Source organism: Geotrypetes seraphini, chromosome 16, assembly GCF_902459505.1.
Source record: "Geotrypetes seraphini chromosome 16, aGeoSer1.1, whole genome shotgun sequence".
Classification (NCBI taxonomy): domain Eukaryota; kingdom Metazoa; phylum Chordata; class Amphibia; order Gymnophiona; family Dermophiidae; genus Geotrypetes; species Geotrypetes seraphini.
In genome coordinates this window covers 44,052,993-44,073,707 of record NC_047099.1, presented here as the reverse complement: position 1 = coordinate 44,073,707, position 20,715 = coordinate 44,052,993, and the positions used below count along the sequence as shown (strand labels likewise).

At 43.2% G+C, this 20,715-nt stretch overlaps 1 protein-coding gene across 1 annotated transcript; it reads right to left on the bottom strand.

The window, feature by feature from the left end:
* Positions 1-761: 761 nt before the first annotated feature.
* Positions 762-15,701, bottom strand: LOC117350775 (persulfide dioxygenase ETHE1, mitochondrial-like). The gene is made up of 7 exons (XM_033925368.1): positions 15,633-15,701; positions 9,101-9,245; positions 8,096-8,244; positions 7,149-7,278; positions 2,246-2,335; positions 1,946-2,062; positions 762-1,231 (listed from the first exon to the last, which is right to left on the bottom strand). The coding sequence occupies exons 1-7, from the start codon at positions 15,657-15,659 to the stop codon at positions 1,131-1,133; spliced, it is 759 nt and encodes a 252-aa protein (XP_033781259.1). The 5' UTR covers positions 15,660-15,701; the 3' UTR covers positions 762-1,130.
* Between the last annotated feature and the right edge of the window lie 5,014 nt (positions 15,702-20,715).

Below are 20,715 nucleotides of genomic sequence, written 5' to 3'. Positions count from 1 at the left end.
CACATTCTCTCACTACCATTATAGTGCTAGAGTTAACATACAATCAGATTTCTAGACTGCATAACCTGGACGTTCAGATTAAATTAATAAAGAAATAGAAATGAATCATAAGGATCTAATTAGCTCTACATTTTGAGAAAAGATAAGTTTTTAATTGTTTTCTGAAATGCAAATAAGAGTAAGAAGCCTTGAATAGGTCGTAAAAAGGAAAAGGTACGATCATGGTATTTCTTACTTTTGCAACCTTTGACAGGCCGAAATATAAAGAGGGCATGGGATGTTCTACTATTTCTTTGAGAGACCATTGAAAATATGTTAACGAAGGCAGCTTTATAATATATATAGCCTAATTTGAAAATTATATGGGAGCTGAAATGAACAGGATCCGTTTCTTGGTCCCGAAATCGTCCTGCAAAACATTCTGTCATCTATTTCAGACGTCCGGAGGCAATTCCCCTTAGAAAGAAAGATACACAGACAGAGTTCTAAAGGGATAGCCTGTTTTTTTATTAGTCTGCATTCATTATATATCTTCAGTGGTATTAGCAGATGACATAAGTACAGACCATATCTAGTGACAGGATACATAGGCTTCAAAGAAGTAAACAAAAAGGAGCAGGATATGTACTTCATTGTTTAAAGCTAAAAGGTGTAAAAAGCTTCCTTTATCTATCTCAACCGGTACATAGTAGTGGGGGGTCGAGCCTTCATTGTCTGAGAGTTAACTTCGTTAACATAAATTAAATGACCTCTTCCCAAACCATTAAGAGAGTAAACACCCAACATTCTACATTTGATTACTTCCAGCATGGACAGAGACAGAAAACTTATCCATTAAAATGTGTCCTTTCATAGACAGAGACAGAAAACCTATCCTTTCCTTTCAGGAGCCAATGGAGCTCCCGACAGAAAAGAGTTATAAGGTCGAACGTCTTTAGTCTATAGGTAAGTCTTAGCGCATTGCTCTGAATAAGTCTCAATCTGGCAATATTTTCCTGGGTGCACAGAGCTGCCCCATGTCATTCAAAGAGTCGGTGGACTTTTTACAATGTAAACAGCAGAGGGAGAGGTGCTATATGAGGGTTTCATGGTTCACATAAAGTGCATTCTGTACCACAGGAACTCCCTATTCACAGAGCTTGGGAAGGGGGGAAGGCTGTAGCAGAACTGTGAGGCAGGGAGACGACATCTTCTTGGAGCCCACACACCAAGTTAGCTGGAACTGCCCGATCTAGAAATGAAAAAAAAAAAACAACCCAAGATGTGAAATTGTGAGGGTTACCAGATTTTGGTTGGATAAAACCGAGAAACACGGCCCTGTCTCGTTCTACCCCAGCTCCGCCCCTCCCAAACATCTTCTCCTCTTTCCTCCTGCTCAGGCCCACATCTGGAGGGTCTCCGAGCATGCCCAGATGTGATGCGATGACATCACATGTAGGGTTACCAGACGTCTGGATTTCCTCAGATGGCTTTTCAAAACTCGGCACTTTGTCCGGCTTTTGAAAAGCTGTGTCGGGCAGGGAGGAAGTCCGCCATCATGCAATGATGTCACATGTGTGTGATGTCATCAAGTAGCTTCCGCACATGTGCGGATTTCCCTGCCCAACAAGAGCAAGCAGCGGGAGGCAGAGCTTGGGTGGGATTAGGACAGGGGTGGGTGTAACTAGGCGGACCTGGGGGCGGAGATAGGGGTCCAGATTTTCCAAAAGGAAAATCTGGCAACCCTAATCACATACATGCAAGTGGCATCATCACGTCACACCCACCATGTGTGCTTGGAAGCCCTCCAGGTGCAGCCCCAAGCTTGAAAACCCGGACACCTCTGAAAAGAGGACATGTTCGGGTAAATCCTATGCCTATGACAACACACAGAATTGTGCACCAAAATATTAATCCCTCCCCTCCCCACAGCCCCCACTCAATTCTCATAATGCGCAGGCCTTGCCTATTTGCTTGGGGTACGGCAGGTTGAGGTTGTTCATGATCTTGCAGAACTCGGAGAGAGGCTTTGTGAGCCGGGGGTTAAAGTTCTTCTCCTCAGCTACTGTTGTCACTGTCTGGCCTGGGATGAATTGGAGAAAGTTCACAATCAGATCTTTCAGAGAGTTGCCCCTGAGCTCAGAGCTTTGAATTCTTGCCCAGAAATAGCTCAGAATCAGTAATTTAAAGAGTGGGTAAGTTGGGCAGACTGGATGAACCATTCGGGTCGTCTACTAGGTTACTTCCTGAATGATCTGAGGCATACCCGTGTAGTCGTGTGCAGGATAGAGTTGGCACTCGTCAGGGAGGGAGAGGATTTCTTCATGAACCGATTTGTATAATGTTTCTGGATTTCCTGGTTGAAGACAGCAACAAGTACAAAACTGTAAATAGATTTTACATCACATAAGGCCTTCGATGTTCTTTGCATATTTTCTTGTAAGATTTACACACTACTGCATGTAACAAAATCACACTCACATTTTCACACACATTAGTATTGTAAACATCAGAGACCTATATTTCCTCTATGCCAGTGATCTAGGCTAATTTTTAAGCGAGGGCCATTTGGGTTCCTAAAGAGCTGAAGGAGAGCCAACAAATATCTTCCTATTTGGGGCCCTGATGCCAATATTATTGATAAATGTGTTCATGTGTCTACATAATTTGGCTCCCAAACACCTGCTCCAGAGTATCCTCGATTGCTCCGGTCTACTGTGCGGGATTTGAGGTTAACGTCATCAAGGGATAGTAGCTTCCATTGTATTGGCCCCAGGGAATGGAACAACCTCCTGAGTACATGCGTCAACAGCAGAATACACAAAATTTCAAGAAATGACTCAAAAGGCACATGTTTTGTCAGATGAAATCCAGAGTCTGAGACTGTGGATTGGAGGGTGCTGGTCACTGATGTATTCTATGGTCTGAGTGAAGTTTGTCATTGATGCAACTTGTTTGATAGATGGAATTTTAGATTTTGTATGTAAGTGTGTAACTTGCCCTGGATAAGGGCGGGGATAAAGAAACAAACAAACGCACTTCTCAACATTCATTCCTACCAGAACACCTGGCCTGAAGAGATGATATTGGTCATATCTGATTACGTGACATCAAAATCTAAGGAGGGACCAGAGAGTGACCAAGTGTGGGCTTGACTGCCTTTTGGAAGACTCCACAGATTCTCTCCCTGCTAGGGCTACTCTCTTGGTTACCTTCTTTCATGAAGGGGATTACAGAAATGTGATGAAATGATTTGTAAATGCCTTTTTCTACACATTGATTCCTCTTGACTCCTGATATTTTGAAATTCTGTATGTAATTGTGAAAGGTCACTTGGACACACAAAGTCAGAGGCGTGAAGAAAGTACAAGAGTTTTATTTACAGCATGCCGGACTCTTGTGCAGTGAGCAGCCTGCTTACAAGAGTGCCAGAAACAGGAAATGCACGGACTTTTATGCCTTTTTCACAAACTAATATATGCAAAATCTACAACTTCTCATTTGTTACTTCTCTAACTTTTCTACAATTATTATTGGTCCTAAGCCAGCACTTGCGATAGGTTCAGGGGTACAATTTATAGTCCTATAGGAAGCTAGTTCATTTACCTGCTTATCTAAGCCTTGCAGTTCTAACTGTTACATGTTTAGGAGGGCAGGGTACATCATGGCTCAAACTCTTATCTATTTAGCTTACAATGTGGTAAGGCAGGGACATACATTTCAAGCAGATGATGTCAGCAGATTGTACACTGTTTCCAGCTAAGTAGGCCAGAGCAGTATTTCAAACAACAGTTAACCATTTCATGACCCTACAATTGCTTGTATAGGCTTTTCTGGTATTGATTCCTGCTGCTGCTACTTTGAGAATTTGTTCACTTATGTTTATGTGTTTTTATTTTGTTTATAAACTTATGTAGGTGATGTTATGTAAACTGTTTAGGTAGAAAGTTTAAAAATAAATAAATAAAATAAGCTAACTTTAAAAAGAATATATTATTCTGCGGAAAACCCGTGCAGATTTTTCCAGATGTACCTGGGAACACCCTATTGGCAAGGAAAGCCTTTTTGGTGGTCCCATAACCCACCAGAGAAATCAATGCACAGTTTATGATTCTTCACAGCTGGAGCAAGGCACAAAGTGAATACAGATTGGGTTGTTTGGAGTTAGTCTGGCTTTTTAAGAATTGATTTAGTCTGTGTTAAGGCTTGTTCTTATATTTCTTCATTTAGTTTCTCTGCATTTTAGCCAAATACCTCCCGTAATGGGGACTGTCATTTGATTAGATTTTCAATTCTTGCTTTCTTTTCTATTTTTCCTTTGTGTAAGAGGGATATGTTTTTCCTGAATTAACTTATTTAATAAGTGAAATAATTTATAGTAAAACACTGGATTGCAAGTAACTTGGTTTACAAGCAAAACATTTTATTAAATTTTAACTTGATATACAAGCAATGTCTTGCAATACAAGTACGTACAGTGTACACACATCACAACTGAGCCGATGGTTCTTCTCTCTCTGACATTGCAGGAGTCTAGTGACTTTACAGTCTACAGCCCAGAAATATCAAAGAAGAGACAAGTTAATCTAACCATGTATTTTTTAATGAGTATAACTCAGGGGTAGGCAATTCTGGTCCTCGAGAGCCGGAGCCAGGTCAGGTTTTCAGGATATCCACAATAAATTTGCATGAGATAGATTTGCATCTCAAGGAGGCAGTGCATATTTTCAAGTTTTTTATTTTGTTTGATAAATTGCTTATTTAAAATTTACTAAGCGATGTACAGTTTTATAAAATCAAGAATAGAAGACTAACAGGGTAGAACATATATTTTTTTGACTCAACAAGACTAACATGAAACATAAGGAGAGCGGGGAGAAGTTACAATTTATTAAATTGAAAGAGAAAAACAAAAAAGGAAGAAAACAAAGGGACGGGAAGAGAGCAAGAAAAATGAGAAGATTCCTGGGTTAAATCTCAGTGTTAGATGCCAAACGCATCTTTAAAAAGATATGTTTTTAACAGTTTTTTAAATAAAGAAATTTTTTTTTCATCTCTAATGTAATGTGGTAGTGCGTTCCACAGTTGTGGGGCTACCACCGAAAACATTTCATGCCTTCTGATGCCTATGATTTTCAAGGAGGGAACAGATAGGAGGTTTTGTGTCATTGAATGGAGAGGTCGGCAGCTACTATGGGGAATGAGCATTCTGGAAATAAATTGTGGTTCGTTAGAAGATAAGGTTTTGTGTACTAGCATAAGAATTTTGAAATTGATCCGATGGCTGACCGGAAGCCAATGAGCATCCTTTAGTAATGGAGTGACGTGATCATATTTTTTGGCATTATAAATTAATTTAACTGCTGTGTTTTGTATAATTTGCAGTCTTCGTTTTTCTTTTTGTGTAATGTTAAGTAGGAGTGAATTACAGTAATCTATTTTGGAACGAACAAGAGAGTGAATTAAGATATTGATAGATTTGGGTTCCAAAAATTTTGAAATAGATCGGATCAGACGTAGCTTATAAAAGCATGTTTTAACTATGTTGCTGATGTGATCTTGAAACAAGAGTTTGTCATCGATGATGACACCTAATTTTTTACAGAGGAGACTAATTCAATAGGGATGGTGTTGAGAAAAAAAGGGGTTTTTAAAATAGTGTCTTTTTTCCAAGAGAATAGCGTCGCTTTGGTTTTTTGAGTATTTAAGGATAGTTTGTTGGTGACCAGCCAATCATTGATGATTTCTAGTTTATTGTTGATGATAGAAATGTCATCAGAATTATCTGGGTCAAGAGGGTGGAGAAGTTGAATGTCGTCTGCATAGGTGAAAGATGTAAAGCCTATAGATTGACAAATGCTTAAAAGAGGAGAAAGAAAAATGTTAAATAGAAGAGGTGACAGAACGGACCCTTGTGGAATACCGTAAGATAAGGAAAAACTTTCGGAATTTTCATTATTATAACTGACGAATGAAGAGCGGTTCGATAGAAAAGAGTTAAACCATTGTAGAACTTGGTTATCTATACCGATGGATGCTAATCGTTTTAGTAGTAGATCATGGTCAATGGTGTCAAAGGCCGGCGATAGATCTAAGGAAAAAAGAATTACAGATTTATGGTGATCTAAGGGTAATGAATGTTATTTATAAGTCCTATTAGAGAGTATTCAGTGCTGTGAAATTTGCGGAATCCGGTTTGATTAGGATGAAGGACGTTAGTGGATTCAATCTCATTCATATTCATGGTGGAGATCCTGAAAACCTGACCTGGCTCCGGCTCTCGAGGACTGGAATTGCCTACCCCTGGATAACTTATGGGCAGACTGGATGGACCGTTCAGGTCTTTATCTGCCGTCATTTACTATGCTACAATACGAGTATGTGTAGTATTTTGTATTAAAGTTTTTGGGTTGTGGAACAAATCGTCCGAGTTTCCATTTTTTCCTATGGGGAAATTTGCTTTGATATACGAGTTTGACTGTATTTGTTTAACCCTTTATTTAGCATTGCTGCTCAGAAGCAACAGGTGTTTTCTACGGCTCTTAAGGGAGATCTGTATCTCCAAATGCCTGTTACCTTGGCACTGTTGCTCTCGTACAACATCAAGTTATGTAAAACAGCCGTTTCACCATCTGTCAATTGAAGGGTTAAAAATAAAAGCAGGGGCATCCCTATCTCTAGGTGGTCTAAGCATTCACCTGAGGAAGCAGCACTTCCCCTTCCCATGTCCAACATCTCCCCCCTCTTCTCTGTCTCTATCACTGCTGTCCTGCCTCTTCCCAGACCTGAGCCCAAATTGCAATCTGTCTCAATGCCAGCGCACAGCCTTTAAATGACAGTTGGGGGCGGGGAAGAGGGGTAATTGCTGAGCACAGAATAGGGGGAGGAAAGGGGGAGGAGTAGAAGAGTCACTTGGGTGGAGGAGAGAGAGGGAAGGTAAGAGGAGATGCTAGGGAGGCATGGTGGAGGTTCACCGAGGGCGTCAACAGACTCTGTCCAGAAGCGGAGGGTTTGACTAGCCTTGTCAGTCCTTGAGAACATGTCATTCTTTCTAGATTTTGACCCCTTTTACTGTAAAATTATGAAAATCATAAAACAGGCATGCACTTGTTCTCTCTCTCCGCTTTCACCTCCATGCTCAAGGACTGACTCGCTCTCAGACCTACTACCTTGCTGGAAGTCTGTCCTTCCGCAGCCTCGGATCAGCAGTGCATCTCCTGTGAAGGCCATGCTGTGGTCGCTCAGGACATAGGTGACGCAGCCGTTTGTGTGGCCTGGAGTGGCTCTCACCTCCAGGGTCTACGGGTGGAGGATGACACAGGAAATCGCAACATGGTCATGACACAGTATGGGATTAGCTAGGCTATGTAAGCAACACCAACCACAAGAACCAAGTCACCTACAGGGTAACTCTAAAAATGTGCACTTCTATAAAGCAGGGATCCTCAAATTCAGTCCTCGAGGTTCAATGTCAGATATCCTGAAAATGTGATTGGCTGGGGGCTCCCCCGGGACAGGTTTGGGCACCACTGCTTTGAAGCTGAAGGAAGCAGAGTCTGCAAATCACATCACTCCGAGTGAAAAAGGCATCTCTAGACTAGGAAGAAAGATGACTGTGGACTGTGGACTGTAGGTCATTAGAGCAGAGAATCATTGCTAGTTTTCCAAATCACAACTCAAAGCTCTTGAACATAAATAAATTTGGATAAATATTCAAACAGGGGTTATAAATTTTTATGCCGCAATAAATGTTTAATGTATGTCTCCTAATTCTATAATCCTAGGTGCCCATTTTTGCGATTCGTACTCAAAGTTGCATACAGAGGTTACAGAATACCGCCAGGGGCTGTTTTTTTCACCCAGACACAAAATAACTCTAATGCATCCTTAGTCATTGGAGTATAGGATATCCCTTGGAAGTTGGGAAATCTGGAAATTATTGCTCCAGGTCACCCCTTCTCTCATCTCAGACCCTCCACTTTAAGCTGCATAGCACCCCTAGGCCACTGCCTATTCTGCTTAATACACAATTCAGCCTATCATCCATCCCAAAGCCAGCCTGAGGTTATCAGTCCTGCTATGTTAATAGCATGCAAAAATGCAGTCAGTTCCTTACTAAGCCTCCAAACTTGATCGTGTCGCCAGCTTTAATATAAACATCAGCCTTGCCCCCGCTCTCTAGGCTCAGGACACTGCGACACCCAGGGATCTTCTCCTTTAGTCGTCCAGAGCCTGTCACGTGGTCTGCGTGGACATGTGTGTTGGCTAGAAAGACAAGAGGCCAGTCAGATACCAAGCAGCAAGCATCCTTGTCATCAGAATATAGGGGATCTGAGTGCAAATCATGCCTGAGAAACAAGAATGTTCATGGCCATGCCTCAGGCCACAGGGCAAGTCACAGGTTCATACCGAGGCCCTCTATGCAGTGAGCAAGCTCCCATGCATGGCCAACCACCCCAGAGGAGCCAAAGAAACTGAAAAAGTCCCCCTTCCAGTGCAACATAAAAGATGTGTTTCCCTTTTCCTTCCTTCACAGATTTAATCATGTGAATGTGGGGCTGAAATTAGAGAATGACACGGTGACAAAATTCATCACCGTCCCCGTCCCCGCGGATAACCGCGGGAAATAAACCCATGTCATTTTCTAGTGTCTATTTCATCCTCTGTCCTTCTACACCAGAATTATTCAAAGCAAAGCTAGCGGGTCAGTGGTTGTTGCCATTCATACTCTGATTCTTCCCTCTTTCCTTAAAGAATGACATGAAGATGGTTTCCCGCGGTTATCCGCGGGGACGGAAACGGTGATGAATTTTGTCACTGTGTCATTCTCTAGCTGAAATGTATAAAGTGTGTCTCAGTGGGTTGGTAGGGATAGTGTGAGGGTAGTGACTATGTGAGGTTTGTTTATCATCCTGGAGCAAATTAGCTCTATACCTGTGTCCCATGCCCTCGCCTCTAAAGCTCACTCTTTTGTTCTTCCTATTCTCCGATATCCTCTACTCCTGCTCTCCCCCTCCCTCCAGTGCCCTCTTCCATCCTCCTCTGCTCTCTCAGTCCCTCTCCCTTGCACGATTCTCCTGCCCAGCTTGGTCAGAAGATGGGAGGCAAACCAAACTCAGACCTGCATACAACAGCGCCAATCCCAGCTCTCTGATCAGACGGGCATCTCTCTCCACGGTCTCCAGGACCGGGTCGATGATCACAGCCTCCTTGGTCTCTGCATCAGCCAGAACGTAAGAATAGGTAGAGCTTTTAGGCTCAAACAGCTGCAGGAAAAAAAAGGGAAAAGGGAGAATGAGGAAGAAGATCAGCACCAAGGGAGGGTTTGCCAACTTTATTTAACATTTGATAAAATCACTTTTTCATAAATTCAAAGCGATGTACAATAATAAAAAAAAACCTCAGAAAAAAAGGGGAGACAGACAATTTTGGGAAGAACTACAATCGATATAGGCAAGAAAACGAAAAAGGGAATAACGTAGGTGGTACCGTGCCTTCGTAAGAGTCGATGTCCTACTAATACGGAGATGAATTATTCAAAAGCGTCCCTAAATAGGTGACTGTTTAATTTCCCTTTAAACTTGTCAAGGGTTTTTTTCCCCCTTTAATAGATTCCAAATTTGAGGAGCTGCAACTGAAAACTGGAATTGTTAGAAGGTTTTTATCCTCTGATCGTAGAGGATCCTTGTGTGATAAGTGACGGATTACTATAGTATCATAAGAACATAAGAACATAAGCGTTGCCTCTGCCGGGTCAGACCAGGGGTCCATCGTGCCCGGCAGTCCGCTCCCGCGGCGGCCCCCCAGGTCCATGACCTGAAAGTGTTCCCTACCTAACCTAAAATGTCCATACCCTATTCGCTCAATGTCCTGTACGGTAAACCTCTATCTGTACCCTGTTATCCCCTTCGCTTCCAGGAAGTCATCCAGTCCCTTTTTGAACCCCAGAATTGTACTCTGTCTTATTACCTCTCCGGGAAGCGCGTTCCAGGTGTCCACCACCCTCTGAGTGAAGAAGAACCTCCTTGCATTCGTTATGAATCTGTCTCCTCTCAGTTTTTCTGAATGACCTCTTGTTTTAGTTGTCCCTGCTAGTCTAAAGAATCTGTCCCTCTCCACCTTCTCTATGCCTTTCATGATTTTATAAGTTTCTATCATGTCCCCTCTCAGTCTCCGCTTCTCCAGGGTAAAGAGCCCCAGCCTGTCTAACCGTTCGGCATATGAAAGGTTCTCCATACCCTTTATCATCCTCGTGTTATATCAGGACATGCTTTGCCTCGTTGCTTAATAATAATTTATTTTCTTGTATACCACCCTGCCAGTAGTTCTTGGTGGTTCACAACAAGAGAGACATTTCAGTGAAGAAATACAATTCAAAAAAACATGTTCCTAATTTAAATAGATCAATTTTAAAAAAAATGCGAATACCTAATTAAAATACACTATCGTTACTATACTGTTATAAATGAACATTCTTGCTTATCGAATAGGTAAGTTTTCAATAATTCCCTAAATTTGAGATAAGAGTAAGATTGGACAATCAAAGGGCACATCCAGGAGTTCATCTTCCCCGCTTGATATGCCAATGTTCTGTCCAGAAAGGTTTGATAACGACAGGCCTTTAGAGCAGGGAAGATGAACATACCGGAATTTCTTGTGCAATCATTTCAGATAAGAAGACAATAAAACAAAAAGTGCCTTGCAACAAATACACCCAAATTTCAAAATCACTCTGGTCTCAAATGGAAGCCAATGCAATCTAGTATATATTTCTTAAGAACCAAAAATCAGATGGACAGCGGCATTTTGAACCAATTGAAGTCTTTTTTGTTAACCTTAGATAGATGATGTTACAATAATCCAGGGTAGACAGTATGGTAGACTGAACTAATAGCCGAAAGGGGGCCCAGGACCACGTCAAAGCAGTTGCACTGGTCACGGGATGACTAGGGGTCACTCGATGAAGTTTCAGGGAAATATTTTTTCACTCAAGAGAATAAAACTCTGGAATGCGTTGCCAGAGGATGTGATAACAGCGGTTAACATAGATGGGTTTAAAAAAAGGTTTGGACAAGTTCCTGGAGGAAAAGTCCATAGTCTGCTTGCCCTGGGATCAGTAGCATGGAATGCTGCTATTTGGGGTCTGAATTGGGAACATGGGTTCAAGGAGGGTCTAGATAGGTTCTTAAAAGAAAAGGGGATTGAGGGGTACAGATAGAAGTAGAGGTAGGTTATAGGATTAGACAGAAACCACTTCACAGGTCATGGACCTGATGGGCCGCCGCGGGAGCGGACCGCTGGGCGCGATGGACCTCTGGTCTGACCCAGTGGAGGCAACTTCTTATGTTCTTAGGATGCTGGGCTAGATGGACAATTGGTCTGATGCCCCTTTTCGATTATGTTTCAGACTTCTAGCACTGCTCCCTCCCCCAGATTTTACTAAATATGATCCACAGTCCCATAAAACTATCCTTTAAAATATGAAACTTTGTTTTATAAAGATATGGAGAATGCAGGGGATTTCTAAAAGCCACTTATGAAACGTTCACCCCCCTTTGCAAAACTGCACGCCTATGAGCATTCAGCACGCCGGCCTATCGCGGTTTTGTCAAAGGGGGGAAATGGTTAACAACTTAACCCAGGATGCACTAAAGTGAACTACGTTAGTTGTGCCGACTGGTGCGATTCATTTATTTTTCTTCTTCTTATTTATGCTCTGGCTTAGGTGAGAATGCTTTATATTTGCTCTGCGAGTCAAATCTCTCCATTTGAAAATTGTCTGGACTTGACAGTGCCAACTTGTAATTTCTCTGAAACGCTTCCTTCATCCAAATATATTTTCATTCCATTAATGTAAGCCTCTGCTCTGTGACATCCCTTGCTGTGCTGTTAATTATGGATTGTCATATTTTCTAAAAGTTAACTGAAAAGTTTGAGCTGAAAATTGTTGCATCATTGAGCAAAGGGGGAGGTGAACAGCACAGTGGGTGAGATGTAAGTTGCCCACTGGGAGAAAAAAGACAGACAGACATTGGGAAAGTTTAGGGTGATCATAGGTCCAGATTTCCCCGGACGGCTCTTCAAAACCTGGCACTTTGTCTGGGTTTTGAAAAGCTTCTATCAAATCGCCATCGGGCACGAGGGCATCCGTGCATGTGTAGATGCCCTCCTGCCCGATGAGAGCAGGCAGCGGGGGCGGGGCTAGGGTGGAATTGGGCGGGCCTGGGGGCAGGTCTAGGGGTCCAGATTTTCCAAACGGAAACCCTAGGTAATAATTTAATTTAATTTAATTTAATTCTTATATACCACTAATAACCGTGAGGTTTCTAAGCGGTTTACAAAAATGATGCATTAAAGATACAATAAATAAATACATACATAAAAGTAACAAGCATTACCTATCAAATAAAAAGTCCAAGGAGAGCCATCATATCTTCAGCTCCATGTAGGAATACTCTGTTAGCTACCTCCATTTAGACGATCAAGAAATCTCACAAGTTTTTTAAAGACTTAACACCTGTACAAGTTCTCAATGTCCCTTTCATTGAGTTCCAAAGTCTTGGAATCAGCTTTGCTGGGTTTTTACATAACGTACTTCCTGATTCCTTTCCTCATTTAAGCTGATTCTTACAAATACGTCTCATAATGTTTTCCTATAGTGTAAATTGTAAACAGTTCAACAAACTGTTACCTTTTTAGCCAGACTTGTTCATAGCGGTCATTTGGAATTTCCCGGGGAGAAGAGAAATTGCCCCCACTTAACACTTTGTCTCCCCAGGTGGAGGCACAAGGGCTGTTAGTGATTCCAGGGCCTGCCAGAACCTGCTCGAGGGAGACTCATGCCAGCTTGGCTCCAGACCCAGGGGCGCTTCCAAGGTGGCATTACATAAATTCACAAATCTAAAAGAGGAAAGCCAGGACTGGATCAGCCTCTGATGTTAACCTAGATCAGGTGGCAGTCTCGCGTCTGTCTCAGCTGAAGCATTTTTCCAATGCATTCTGAGATGCGCTACTGTATTTAAAAAAAAAAAAAACCACAAAACACACAACTGTAGTCCTGTCTCTTTCATTTGCCACTAGAACTACAAGGGGATGTCCAAAAACTGGGATTGACTGAAAACCTTGGTTGAGTCCTTGCCTAGAGCAAGTGAGGCCAGGCACAGAGCTTCCAAGTGGGAGATTTCAGGCCAGTCTTTTCTGCTAAACCTCATTAGTACCTCCAGTACTGATCAGGGACTACAACTCTTACATTGCTCTTTGGGATGCGAGTTCAGAACTAGACCTGAGCAAAAAGTCTCCCTCCTGGAACTGGGTAACTTAGGGCCTCGAAAGCTTATGCATTTCGTTTACACAGAGATGGCTAAAAATATAGCCATCTCTGCCCAGATGCAGGATCCCTTGGCAGCTCTGTAGACGTCAGACCAAACTCCCTATATGACTAATTCCTTATAAATAAACTCTGATCTTCAGTTGTCCTAGTTCCCATGTGGACTGATAGAGCGAGAGGCCTATGCTGTGTTATTCTGCTTTTGATAATTAAGCCTGGGAGACTGTGCTAAGTCAGAAACAATGTCTCTGTACAAGTCTCTGGTGAGTGTGAGACCTCATTTGGAGCACTGTGGGGGCCACATCTTCAAAAAGATTTAAACAGGGTGGAGTCAGTTCAGAGAGTGGATACTAAAATGGTCAGTGGCCCCTGTCAAAAAGCATATGGAGGACATTCTTAAAAATCTCAATATGTGTACGTTGGAAGAAAGGCTGGAGAAGGGAGAAATGATAGAAGCATAAATGCACAGGAGAAGAAAGTGGTTTACAATCTGAGTTAAGAGATGGGTCTCTTAATTGAAAAGAAGGTGAACGGAGATAGACTCATGAATAATATAAGGAAATACTTCTTTATGGAAAGAGTGATGGATGCATGCATGGATCGACCTTCCAGCAGAAATGGTGGAGACCAGAATTGTGTTTGAATTGAAGAAAGCATGGAACGCTCTTCCAGAGTCTGTTATAGGGGAAAACACCCTCCAGGGATTCAAGACAAAGTTGGACAAGTTCCTGCTCAACTGGAACGTACGCAGGTGAGGCTGGGCTCATTTAGAGCACTGGTCTTTGACCTGGGGGCCGCCGCATCAGCGGACTGCTGGACATGATGGACCACTGGCCTGACCCAGCAGCGGCAATTCTTATGTTCTTATGTCACAAACATGAGGAAGAGGAAGGGGTTGTAGAGCTGTGTAGGACCACCTTTGAGGTTTTTCTGTTGATGTGGCCTCCCAGGCATCAGAATCTGGAGGCCAGAGTTAAAAGAGCACCTCCCCTTTACCCCTTCCATCGTATTGCAGCTGCTTCTGGTGGGTTTTGTCATCTCTGGTGTGGCAGCCGTCCAGCTCCCCTGCAGAATATAGCTTTAGAGGCGAGAGCTGAACGAAAGGAAGTCTGACAACATCTCTGTTTCAGTGGTTAGCTGAGTCACCGTGAACTAGCAGAAGCTCCATTTGTAAGTCATGAATTCTTCCTTCTACTGTGCTGCCCAAAGGCCTGATCAGGTCGACCCAAATAGGGACGTCTCCTGGCCTTCAATAATTTTCTAGAAACGACTGCAGTGAGTTTTACAGGAGATTTGGATCCGTTATATGGATTCTCAGTTCCACAGCCTAGGGGACAGAAAATGTTCAAAGGCCTGGAAAATGGATGAGAGACGTGGGGGTCCCGGAAAGCCAGCCTAGTCTTTCCAGCAGCTGTCAAGAGGCTCCTGTGACTCAAACCCCAATGCTTCCAAGCATTCTTCATTTTCTCCCACAGGAACGTTTTTCTCCAGTGTGTTTTCCATGTGAGTAAAGACTGGGGATACCACCATTAGGGCTAATCCAGTCCTGGTTTTGCCCTAATGCATGCAGGGAACTGTTGTCCTGCTTTTTAACATTGATGGGGGTGGGGGAAGAAAGAGAGACTAGAGAGGGTTTTAATGTAGCTATTATATAAACCGAATCTTCCCTACTTCGGATCATTCCCATGGGTTGCAGGATATGTGTACACCGCACAGATATTTAGTTAGTCACACTGGATAATTTGCTTTGAGTGGATAGCGTAGCTGGTTTTAAGAAAGATTTGGGCAATTTCCTGGAGGAAAAATCCATAGTCTGTTATTGAGAAAGACATGGGGGGAAGCCACCGCTTGCTCTGGATCGGAAGCACGGAATGTTGCTACTCTTTGGGGTTCCGAATTTTACTATTCTTTGAGATTTTGGGTTCTATAATCTTTGGTTACTCTGGGATTCTGGCCAGGTACTAGAGACCTGGATTGGCCACTGTGAGGATGGGCTACTGAGCTTGATGGACCATTGGTCTGCCCCCCAGTCTTATGTCTAGGGCCCAATGGTTATGTTTTCTCATGGACTCTAGGAGTCACATTTCTGAATGTCCTCACTGTGGCTGATGAAGAAAACAGCAATTAACTTCGCCCCTCAGGATAACTAACCACCCTGTGGTGATGTTTTTTCAAGGTGCCAGTGCCGGAGCAGTCAAGAAAGGGCACCAGATGGCTCCAGACCTGTCCTAGGTTCACCCCCAATGCACTGTGACTTTGTATCTAGAAGTTCATAGACCAGGACCAGCTCAGCCTGTCATCTTTCTAAAACGGTTTGTGCTCTTACCTGCCTGAAGATTAATCCTTCTGCCATGACCGGTTATGCACTTCCTTCTCACTTTGATCTGGGAAACAGCAAGCAGCTACTTACATGCCACTCCCTGCTCTGTCCCTCCTTTCTCTCCTCCCAGAAACCACACTAAGTCATCTCCAGCATCGTTTTTCTCTGCACCTGCCAGACCTTACCTATGGTGTTATGGTTTGTGCTCTGTACCCTTCTCATCTGATGGGGGATTTTAGGTAACTCAGAACTGAAATTCCTGCTAGAAAAAAATTTGGGGGAGGTTATGAATTCCAGTTCAAACCATTTTTTTATTGATTTTTTAAACAACAGTAAAGAGGTTGTGAATTCTAATAGATTTAAGAGTGACCCTGTAGCTGGTTGGGTTTTCAGATATCAACAATAAATGTGGTTTTTGTTTGGGTTTGTTGGGTTTTTTTGCCACAAGCTTTTGCGTTCTCCCTGACTTATCCAGCAGGCTTATGAACATTGATGCAGGGTCTGGCAGGTTCTTTTCCTGTCCCTGCCCCATTCCTGCAAGCTCCGCCCTCATCTGCACAAGCCTCAAACACTTTAAAATCACAAGTGTTCGAGGCTTGTGTAGTTAAGGCAGAGCTTAAAGGAATGGGACAAGGACAGTGACAACACTCACGGGGAAACTGAGTTCCTGCAGGGACGGGAACAAATTTGTCCACATGTCATTCTCTAATCTGTATTTCTTTGGTCTGGGGCAGGGATAGGCAACTCCGGTCCTCGAGAGCTAGAGCCAGGTCAGGTTTTCAGGATATCCACACTAAATATGCATGAGATAGATTTGCATCTCAAGGAGGCAGTGCATGCAAATCCATCTCATACATATTCATGGTGGAGATCCTGAAAACCTGGCTCCGGCTCTCCAGGACCGGAATTGCCTATCCCTGGTCTGGGGAATATATGGATAATGTTTTCCTATCAATTTTATTGGAGTTGCTTTTCTTCTGTTTTGTGCTCAGGTTGTAAACCACTTTGATCTATATTGTGTTAGCTAAAGACAGTATAGTAAGTGTTAATAATAATAATTATTTTCATTTTTATTACTCAAACTGGGGTACGAAAACATCTGAGCTCAGGCCCAGAGTTGTCAGGTTACCCAGGTCCAGGTGGGAGATTGTAGGCTAGGCCTGGATTTCTGACAATCCCATCTTGAAGCATTATGGGATCAACAGTACGGATGGCAATAGTTGGAATCAGGAACTACAATTACCACACTGCTTTGGGGTATAGGTTCAAAACCAGGAATGGAAAAAAGTCTCCTTCCTGGAATTGGGTAAACTGGCCGCTCTGAGTTTGAAAAAACAGCCATTGTTTTTCTACAGATAAATCTTATCAAGGGGTCTCCAGCATCAGGATAGCACTCCGCCAACTAGTGTTGCTCGATTCAGGGGAAAAATCTTTTGATTTGGCCTATTGAATCCATTTTTCGATTTGATTCAATTTGTTTTCCTACCCCAGTCTGGCATTTTTTTTTTCATATGCCCTGGCAGGTTAAATTTGTAGCCTCTTCACCCCCCCCCCCCCCACCCCTCTATGTCCTCTCAAACCCCAAGTTGGCACTGTGGTGTAAACAAAATAACTCTAAAAGACTTTTCCTCACGCTCACTAACACCAGCGCTGGCAGGATGCACATTTCAAATCTGACATATTTGTAATCACAAATTTTTCTACCTTTTGTTGTCTGGTCATTTTATAATTCAAATATCTGTTGTAGTGGTGGAGAAGTGATACTCTTTGGTTAAACTGTGAAATACATCTTTTGAAGTCTGTTGTCAGTGGTTTGGGATATAGCATCATTCAATCGCTTCTCTCCTACAAGTCAACGACACACAGAGGCAACACAACTACCCACCACGGCTTGGAGAGAATTCTACTACAGTATAATCTCATTATAACGGACTTCAAGGGACCTGGAAAAACGGTCCGTTATATCCAGAGGTGCATTTTTTAAAAACTTTATTTAGGTCAACTTGAAACAACATTCAATCAATGAACAACACACCATCAGTAACAAAACTCAGCAAAACATTGGAATGGCACGAAATGATTGCAAACCTAGAACCCCAGAAGATGTTCTAAAGCATTATGTCCTACTGTCCTGGAAAGAAAAATACTCTGTCATTTTCTTCTGGGCTGCATTTTGATACTGTATCACCGGCACGCCACGCGCCTTGTAGGCGGAGCATGCATGTCCATTATAGCCGAACAAAACTACAGCTAAAAGCGGCTCTAGGGACCAAATTGGTTGTCTGTTATAAGCAATGATTTTCTGTGTTTATAATGGCGTACGGCCGGGACCAGCGGAGGTTCCGTTATAACGAGATGATACTGTAGCAACTGTTTCCTGTTCAGCGAAGCCCAGGGCTCCTTGAGTACATCCTGTGTGTTTGCAAGAGTGATGCATTCAGTGGCCTAGCGAGGTGAGTGGCATCCCACCCCCACTGCGCAGACGGGCCCCGCCCCTTCCTCCATCCCTCCATCACGAACTTGCTGCCCAAATCGATGTCGGCTCTGCCTCTGATGTCACTTCTTAGGCGTGGGACCCAGAAGTGATGTCGGAGCAACAGCTGACATTGACACGGACAGGAAGTTCATATTGCTGCTCACGCCAAGAAAATTAAAGAGGTATCAAGTTTTCATATACCGCCTATCAAGGTTTTACAATCAGGTACTCAAGCATGGGGGAAGGGAAGGAGCAGGAGGGAGGGGGGGGGCCAGAGAGGAGGGCAGGTGCTGGTGACCCCACCAAGACGGCGCCACTGGAGGCATTGTGACATTTGCGATACACAGTATCCCATGAGCTGCTTTAGACCTTGTGCCTTATAACCCAATAGAGGTTAAGAGTGCACACGAGAATGTAGAAAGTGGGCCATCCAGTTCCAGCCACAGATTCCCTTTCCAGGGCAGAAATAAGTGGATGCAATGAGTTCCTTTTTGTAATCATCATTTTTTATTGTTTAAACATGCCAAAAGAGTCAAATTCCAGGGCTCGACCAGCATTCAAAGCACCGAGATGCCGCAGCCAAGATCTCTACAGCCTCCTGCATTCTCCCGGAATCAAATTCAAAGATGATTTCCTAATGCACCTGAGCCTTTAGTGGACTGAAGGCAGGGAGACATGAAAAGTCTTACAAATACCCTGAAAGAGGAATGGCGGGTGTATAAAAGAGGGAGAATGGAGGTGGGAGGCCACAGGCCTGGGATAGGCACGTGGGATAGGCACGTGGGAAAGAGATAATGGCTACTGCGGATGGGCAGACTAGATGGGCCATTTGCTGTCATGTTTCTATGTCTAGCTCTAACTGGTCTTCAGACACATTTTTAGCACATGCCTAATGAATATGCATGAGCTATCTTTGCATGGCACTGAGAAAGTGCTGGAAGTATCACCCTGAAGTAAACCTGGTTCTAATAGTCCCACTTCATTTATTTGGTCTGAGGCCACAGTAATGCAGGGATGAAGGCTCAAAATATTTCTTTGCACCAGAAGACTTTCTGTGTTCCTACCATTTCACTGGTTTTCTTTCCACCTTTCACGCTATATTTATAATTTCTGTGCCCATCCTGGCTGTTCAGCCAATAGGAACTCACATCCCATAATGCAAGCAGTTGACATATTACAATCTATACAGGGGCTTATAAGAGAGGGTTAAGCAACTTCCGCAGAGTCACAAGGAGCTACAGAACTGGGCACTGCTTTGGGATATAAGTTCAAAACCAGGACTGGCCAAAGAGTCTGCAGGCAAAAACTGGGTAACTTGGCATCTATGCATATGTCTCGTTCATATTTGACTGATACTGACTCCAAAGAGTGGCAAATCTCTTTAGAGCAATCCGGACTAGTCAACAATAAGAAGCCATAAAAGAATCAGGATTAGATTAGCCTGTGAACATTGACCGGAATGAAGTGTCAGGCCTCCAACTCCTGCAGTAATGTACGCTGCTTCTTTAAAATCTCATTCTGAGTGCGACAAAGAAGTTCCAGGGGCCCCAAAGCTTATGGAACAGAGTCTGACAATTAGCAACACAGAGGGACTACAACTACCAGAATGCACTAGATACCAGGACTCATCCAGCCCTCAGGGTCTTCCTGTGAGATAACAGTGCTGAGACAACATACGTGGTCTACGTGGCCTGACCTGTCTCCAGGGTACTCCCTGCTCCCAGGAACCGGTCCACTCTTTCCTTGTGTCAATGAGAAACAGAACAGTTCGTCGCCATCCTGTTCTATACGACAACTAGAACTGAATGCAGACCCCTGTACTCTGGGCCCAGTTTCATTCCCAATCCCACCCCCTCTTCTTTGTAACTGGGAATCCTAGGCTTTCTTCAACGCTCATACATCTTTTTCAACTGAGAGCATGAGCCCTGCACAAGGCAGTAATAGAAGAGTCTTATCTTTTGGATCATGATGGTTCTGTGGCTGAGAGACCCTCAGGCTTTCCAAACAAGAAATACACTGAAAATATACATCACCCCAGGTATATGTTGGTATAACTGGCCCACTGATTAGCCTAAACAGAAATAGCCAAGTTATAGACATTTATATGAAAAAAAGAAGCAGGTTTTCAGGGCAACACATTGAATTTCTAGATTTTTGTGTGTTTTCATTTTCACACCCTGTCAACTGCCTCTTTGCCCTTCAGAAATATTCACATTCCCATCTACACTTCCTTTCCCTACTCTGGGGCAGCACGCCTAGCCTTCCCGATCTGATCAGGCAGGGGCAAGTGAATGAGAGATTTAATTTTTGTTTGTTTGTTCCCTATTTTATTCTGGTAACTGACTACCTGCTTAGTGACTATTGCTAAGGCCTTGACTATTGACACCCATTGCAATAGACAGGACAGAGAAGCTGAAGAAAGGTGGCCACAAGGTGGCGCCATCCCCATACAGCTAAAGGCCCTAGTCTTAGAAAACCGATGAGGACCATTATTGTCTGGCTTTCCTCCTAGGAGAAACTTTTTCTTCTTTTCTGGAACTGCATTAGTTAAGCAGTCACCCAAAAGGATTTAGCATTTTCTAGTATCAGATAAAACTGACGGATCCTATTCCT